This window comes from Mesitornis unicolor, unplaced genomic scaffold (genome assembly GCF_000695765.1).
Source record: "Mesitornis unicolor isolate BGI_N332 unplaced genomic scaffold, ASM69576v1 scaffold40194, whole genome shotgun sequence".
In the NCBI taxonomy this organism is placed as follows: Eukaryota; Metazoa; Chordata; class Aves; order Mesitornithiformes; family Mesitornithidae; genus Mesitornis; species Mesitornis unicolor.
Genome location: NW_010179166.1, coordinates 96348 through 103961, shown reverse-complemented (window position 1 = coordinate 103961; position 7614 = coordinate 96348). Strand labels below are relative to the sequence as shown.

General features: G+C 39.5%; 1 protein-coding gene across 1 annotated transcript in view; it reads left to right on the top strand.

The window, feature by feature from the left end:
- The first annotated feature begins 483 nt into the window (after window positions 1-483).
- The window catches only part of SRGAP1 (SLIT-ROBO Rho GTPase activating protein 1), a 66718-nt gene continuing 59587 nt past the window's right edge, over window positions 484-7614 (top strand). The window contains exon 1 of the mRNA XM_010182662.1: window positions 484-642. Coding sequence (XP_010180964.1) covers window positions 595-642 — 48 coding nt within the window. The 5' untranslated portion in view covers window positions 484-594. The remainder of the gene's footprint in view (window positions 643-7614) is intronic.

Sequence of the window (7614 nt, the reverse complement as noted above, 5' to 3'; positions counted from 1 at the left end):
CATTTCCTTCTATTTCTATAACAGTGACACAATTTCATTGCAGTGAAACAGCTACACCTGCAATTTTGCTCATGAAGGATTTGGGATGCACTTGCAGTGCTTGTTTACTTCTAATGTCAAAAATTAATTACTGTTACTCTTCCAGCAGTGACCTTTATTGATTTTGAATATTTACAGGTACTCCATCTGTGAGCTTTGTGGCAAGGTTTTTTTAATACTCTCTGGTGGCTTGCAGTGTTCTGAATTTTTATGCTTTTTCAATATTGCTGTATCCATGCCTCACGGGATTTGTAGAATGTCTTAAAAGAGTGATATGAAACTTTCCTAACCTGAGTTATACCAAGAACAGATTGACTGATTGCTCAGAAGCAGCCATTTCTGCATAACAAGTTATGACTGTAAATGTCAGGGAGATGTTTGTGTTAATAATGTAAGTTTTTCATTCCCATATATAATACATGTGTGTGTCTCCTCCTTAGGAAAGACCAGAACCTCTTGTCACCAGTGAATTGCTGGTACTTACTCCTGAACCAAGTGAGAAGAGAAAGCAAAGACCATGCAACGCTGAGCGACATCTACCTGAACAACGTGATCATGCGGTTCATGCAGATAAGCGAAGACTCCACCAGAATGTTCAAGAAGGTAAAGCCTCTGCTGCAGTCCTTCTTCCGGCTTGTAAGATGCATGAGAGAGGCAAAAGTGTCATAATAGGTAGCATTTGAGGAGAAGATTCAGCACATGTGACATAAAAATTTCTTTTAGCACATGTATAAATTCTTCATGACTGTTCTTACAGAGCAAATCCTTAGTGCTGAAATGCCTGGGAACCTGCTGCATGTGCTGAATTGCACAATTAAGAGCTGAATTGCAAATATCCAAAAGGCAGGGAAAAAAAGCCTGTTCTTCTCTCAAAAGCATGCTTGCCTGCCCATGCAGAAAGGAAACAGTTTTCACTTACAACTCCCAAAATAGTAATGTTGTATTAATGAATTATTTGTAAAAGCATTATTGAAACTCTGTCATAAGAGAAACAGATTCAAGCCAAAGTAAGGATGTGCCTTATACTGCTTTGGCATAAAGATGGTAGCGCATGTTGTGATTCTCCTAAAAGTGTTCCCTTTTTTCCCCAGTACTAAATATGAACATACACTTTTGATAACATAACTACTTCTATTAGATCATATAAGCATTGACTCTGTACGTGTTTGTCCTTGTACGTGCTAGCTATGTGTTTCCATAACACACACAATGTGTAAATCCCTCTTGTGCTAGGCAAGCAGTCTAAGCAGCCTTAATGTGAGATCTACATAATGTGTTTGCAGTCATTGTTTTTATAATGTTCTGAAATAAAAGTAGATATAAATGCACATCCGTCAGTCACAGTGGGATGCTGGTAGGCAAGCGTCATACAAAAAAGAGTTCAAAAAGAATAAAGGAATGTAAAGTGTGACTAAATGATAGCAAGAGTACCAGATTAATGTTTTCAAAATAGGGAACTGATTTCATATGTACCTGACCACAATCCTAGCTAGATAGTAATGGGGTGAGGAGAAGAATCATTTAGGGAATGCATAGGCTGCATTGGATGAAAAAAAGTAAGAACATGGATCAAATTTATAGGTTTGCATTAAAACCTATAACAGTAATAGAGTTGAAATTTATAGTTCCTCAATCAGTAATGGTCTATTCACACAATATGTCTGATGCATAGAACTGTAGTTCACAAACCACTAACTTATGAATGTGGAAGATTATTACAGAGGTTGAAAAGATAGTGCAAAAAAGCAATTTGGGCATGCTGCTGCACTGTCTATGTGGAGATAGACTTACTTAGACCAGTAGAAATTTTTTGGTACTGAAGCTGGAGTAGTTTTTCAGTTATTTATCTCTCAGAAATCTCTTCTGTACTAGATGTGCATTATTAGACTAGCCTGTTTGCTTGCAGCGTAGTTCAGTTCTTTAGCACTGGAAATCTTGGTTTTCCTTCTTTCTGTCTCCAGATGGACTGTACAAAAATATCTAGATAAAGTTTTCCATGGGGAAGTGTGTGTCCTTCTTTATTCACTCATAACTTATTAATGGAGATTGCTGAAGCTTACCTGTCAGAATGAGGGAAATTTGTGGAGATTTTCAGTGCATTAACAGCAGGCATATTGTCCCATTTTCATGATAGACTCATCTCTTTCCTCCATATTGTGTCCAGGAACATGCAATATATAAAACTTTCTTTTTCTAGCGTAGCTTCTTGAAGAAGAGCAAGCAGCTGCTTTTGCTTTTGTATTCCTAACTTGGATCTTCTGCAGGGGAAAGAAGAGAAAGCAAATTGAGGGAGTCCTGCTGTGCATAACCTGGACCTCACATTAGTGGATCCCAGACCCTCCACAGCCCTATCTGACCTCTCATCAGGGTTTGCCAGCTGACACCCAGCGTTGATGGTGTCACATCAAAGAGCTGTTAGCTGAGGTGGAGCCCAGGCAGAGCGAGCTCTCCAGAGACTGTGTGAGGGGATCTGAGCCAGGCCCACTAATGTGAGGGGAAGGGTGGCAGAAAGACACGAGGCACCTCAGCGTGGTGTAAGTGAGCTTCACCAGCATGGGACCTGAATATGGCAGTGGTTGTTCACCAATATTTATTTTGAACACTTATTTTTAGGACTTCAGTCTGTCAGGAGTCAATACTTGCTGGAGAAGGTTGGTATTTCCACTGAGTCCCTGCATGCACAGTTCTTGCTGTGGTACTTGCTGCAGAGTACTGGTGGTTTATTTGCTGTTAGTTCCCAGCTGCAGAACTTATTATACCTTGAATGATGATGAAGCTCTAGTTTCTCTTCTGTGGAAAGGGAAGGGAGTTATAAAATGAGGTGAACAGCAGTGGACATGGGCAAACCAAGACCTGTGCAGGAAGTGAAGCTGTTAGCAAATTGTCTTGCTTTGCTGATGAAGAACATAAACTATCTACACCTATGTTTGGTTCAAATGGGCAGCTTCAACCATAATGTTCTTTAAAGGTCCCTTCCAACCCGAACTATTCCATGCTTCTGTTACTATTTCTGTCGTATGTGAATAAACACTGTGACTTAAGGTATCACAGAATTACTGAGGCTGGAAAGGACCCCTGAGATCATCAAGCCCAACCTATGACCTAACACTACCACATCGGCTAGACCATGGCATTAAGTGTCACATCCAGCCTTTCCTGAAACACTTCCAGGAATGGTGACTCCACCACCTTCCTGGGCAGTCCATTGTGTCACAGATTGTCTCAGAACTGCCTAATGGATATCGTCCAGGCAACAGAGTAGGTGCAAAATGCACATGTCCTGTACTACTGTCCCCCTTGCGGGAAAGAGATCACACGAGCAAAGAGAAGGTGCACTTAGAATGTGAAAGGTGACATCCAACACTCTCCTCCATCAAAATTGTATTTTCCCTAAAGAAAATGGCATGAAATTTGTTGGAAAACTGTAAACATCGAATAGGATATTTAACCAGTTTCTGCCACTTTCTGTGGGTTACTTTTGAAAAGACTGAATTTGGAATAAAATTCTGTCAAAGAAAAGTATAATCAATCTCAGTGAGCGTCATCTGTATGAAAGCATATGGGATTTGTTCACTGTTCACAGATTTCAGATTAAAGTAGAGACGAACCATATCCTGCAGATAGTTCTACACTGGAGTCTGATTGTACTGTTCTGTGAATTGTATACTCTCTCTCTAATAAGTAACAAATGTAAACCATAAGAACAGTAGTAATATGAAGATTTCAAAACTAAAGACTAACAAGTGCATGCTTAATATGTTACATGCTTACGTAGTCCATTGTTAAGAGCAGACATTACACCCATCTGATGTATCTGTACTTCATTGGCTCTTACAGCATGCACATAGGAGCACTTAATGTGTAATTTCAAATACCAGCTAATCAAGCTTCTCTATATTCGATAATTAGATTGTTTAATTATACATCTTCCAGTTTATTAACCTAATAGTGTTATGCATCACTATTATAATCTTATTTTAGTTCTTCCTTGGTCTTGCAGCAGCAGTTTCTGGATCTTTGGGGGTGCTTTAGCTCCATTTCCGAGTCTGGAGAGTAACTACTCCAAATCCGTGATCAGAGCAGATCTCCATCATTCTGGATTGCCTCATTGCTTACAAGCAAGATACGGGCAGACAACAGCAAACTAACTTGGAGCTTCTTGGCTTTTTCTACTCCCTCATTTTTGTCCCCCTCTCTCCTCCTGAGAGTATGGGGCTGCCCATTCTGCTTCTCAGTGCTAATACTTACTGGCTTTTCCCACCTTGCTGATAGGCACGTAGGTCTTCAAATGAAACATTTCCATGAAGTGAGCCCAACATTTTCTAGGGGCACATGGTTTGTATGCTATCCTAAGACTGGCTCCAGCTTGAATTGTAGTAATGAAAAGATGAAGCATTTTCCCCATTCCCTGGCCATGCTTACCAGTAGAGCATAGGTTTGTACCCTCTCCTGCTGATGTCTCCTACGTGGGATACAGCACAAAGTCATGAGTCTGTAGCAAACCCTTTCTCTAATCCTTTTGTAAAAGGTGTGTGCACCAGTGTTGGTCTGTATGAAATGTAGTGATGAGGGGTGTCTGTGCCCCTTGGTCTTTGTACCTTGCCCTTGTCCCACCATCTGTTCTTCCTCATTCTTGTTCTTTTTTTTGTGTGTGCATCTATACATCTGTATCAACATCAGGATTGCTTTGGTGAAATGATCCCTGCTGGTTCTACCTTACTTTTTTTGGTGGTCCAGGATATATTGTATTCAGCTACCTGATTGTACATGGCTTTCTTGTCTAGACTGGCTCACTTAACATGCAGATATTCATTATTTTTGTTCTCCTGGGAGCTCTTTGTCATTCTTTTTTCTCGGGGTCAGGAACTTGCATCTGTTGAAATGTACTAAATGCAGGACAAAGATAGGATCTGGTTCAGAGATTTTGTGGTGTTTATCTGATGATACTATGTCAGACCTCATACTTTCAGATAGGCACTTAAGCTCTTCTTTTTAGTTGCTGGCATATAAGAGCACTACAGATTGCTGATCATGCCTCGCCTTCATGCTGCACATAAAATTACAAACATAAAGTAGCAGAGTTCAAACCTTGCATGCTTGCGTGTTTCTTCAGGCAGATGGGGTAGATGGTCTCATGGGGACAATTAAAGAATAAAATAATAAGGAAAAATGTCAAGCAGAAGGGAAAAGTATTATGCAGAACATTTCATGCAGTGATTCTGGTTACCCCAGCATTAATAATAAACTGTATAAACACATACCCACAAAATCCTTAAGCAAATTTGTATATTTATAATTTATAAACATGTATTTTCTTTGGACAGAAACCATAATGAACCAAGATGAACATATCTTCCAATGTTTACAGTAAAAGATGCTGGAGAAGCCAAGTACAATAAATATTTTAGTTCCATAATCTGGCTATTAACAAGGAGTATGACTACCTGCCAAATCTATTTGATGTTATAAAGATCGTGGCATATATAGAGATTTTTTGCATCATTTTCTTAAACATTTAAAAGTTTGAAAGTATAGCAAAGCTATTTGTTGCTATAGAGTGACAAATCTGGGAGAAAATTTTACTATGAGTTGATTATGTCAGTGTCACTGGAGCTCATGAAAGCTCCTTAAAAGAAGGGTTTGTATATCATTTCCCCCAGGGACCAGCAGCAGACTCATTTAAAACCAATATTCACAGAATATTTTCCCTAAATGATGTAACTGAGAGTAGTATTGTGCTAAATAGAGACAGTGAAGAGTTCCAGGAAGAACTGAACTGACTCTTAAATTTCAGTGAAAAAAAAACCCAAACCAAACAAACAAAGAGGAAAGTTTTGATGCCCAATTATGCTCTGACTGAAATAGATGGAAGAATTCTTACTGACTTCAATGAAAATGTATTAATGTGGAATAAAATTTTAAGTTTCTCAGCCATTAATCCAAAAGTATAAATCTTTATAAGATCAGTAGGACCACTGATGTGTTGAACATTGAGAACATACTGAAAGGCTGGTTTAGCTACGCTTACTTGTCTGTTGCAAGGGCGTGATCTATCTTACTATCAGGTGAAAAAATACGCTACTGTCTCTTAATGCTTTGAACCAGATTAGTAACATATAATATTTTTAGCAAGAGTTTGCATGTGCTCTAACATTTTTATTTTGTTCTTTGTTCTTTTGGTTAATAGGTGCTAATACTTTTCCCTAAGACATAGCGAATAAAGAAGCACCTCAGTGATTGTTTGTCAGGTTTTAGTGGCCTGATTAGAGCTATCAGCTCAGCTCCAGGAAGATTTGTGCTGCATCTCATATTCTGTTGTTTGGCTGCCCTGCGGATAGTCTCCTAGAGGAGCACACCATTCAAACATGATGAACTACTGCAGGGAAGAGGTAGCATAAAAAAGAAATAGGAGAGCCATTAACCACTGAAAATAAATGCACTTCTTATCTGGTGCTCTAACACGCTATATATTACATGCTAAAAGCTGTATTGCTTGCCACTTGAGTCAGTATTTCTTGATCTTAAATGCTAATGTAAAGTATATTGGTTCTTGAAAATAAATCCCTTTTATACTGCAAAGGTTATCCAAATTTCCGGATTTTTATTGGACAATTCCTACAAAATTTTTCATCAGACAGAGGCAGCGTCTGACATGTTATCCATCCACAGGCACCCGCTGCAGGTTGGAGTCCCCAGATGAACTGGTGGAAGGATGACTCATCTGTGATCATGTGGCATTGCTAGGCTGTCTCTTCCTAATTTTTACTCTTTTTGCTGATCATCTCCCTCCCTCTCTTTTCACTTCCTGTTTTAGAACCTCTTGTCCTTTCCTAGAAACATCTCCCTCTCTCCTCTATTGGGATTTCTTCTGTTCACCCTCAAACGTTGATCCATGTGTTGCCTGGAAAAGATCCTGTATGGATGGTGGCCAGTGGATCGTGAGGGCTGGACTGCTTCTGCTTCGGTGCTGGACAAAGCTCTGAAGGAGCATAGAGAAGAAATAAGTCCTAGTAAATAGTGATCATTCCCTTAATCCTCCACTCATCTGGTGTCTATTTGTGTGAAGGTGTAACTGAAGAACAGAAAAGGGGGGTGTATCTTTCAGTGAACTGCTGCTTGCTTTGCTTACAAGAAAATACGCAGAGGGTAAATGGAAAATTGAGTTGGAGTTTTCTGTCTCACCTGCACTACCAGGTTAAGGCATGCTGCCTTAGACTCAACATTGCTGTGTTTAGGGCTTGAGTTGTCATCAGCTTTGAGATGAAGTGACCAACACTTGAAAGAGATAAATTGCTTGAAGCTGGAGTTCATCAAGTTTTTTCCCACATGTGTATGCTTAATGTCTACAATCTTACTTGTATTTTGTGTCCTTCTTTCTGCTAAAGTAATCTAAGAACCAGTCCACTCATATTCAGCGCTACAGAAGCAACTATCCAAGAGAAAACAGGTGGGCTCCACTTCTTGGAGCTCTGACGAGATGTGTAAGCTGTGTCAGAGCTGCGCTGCTGACTTTTAAAGGCAGGGTGCCAATGTAAAGCAATGAAAAGCAATTCAGATTTTTTTGCTAAAGCTTTT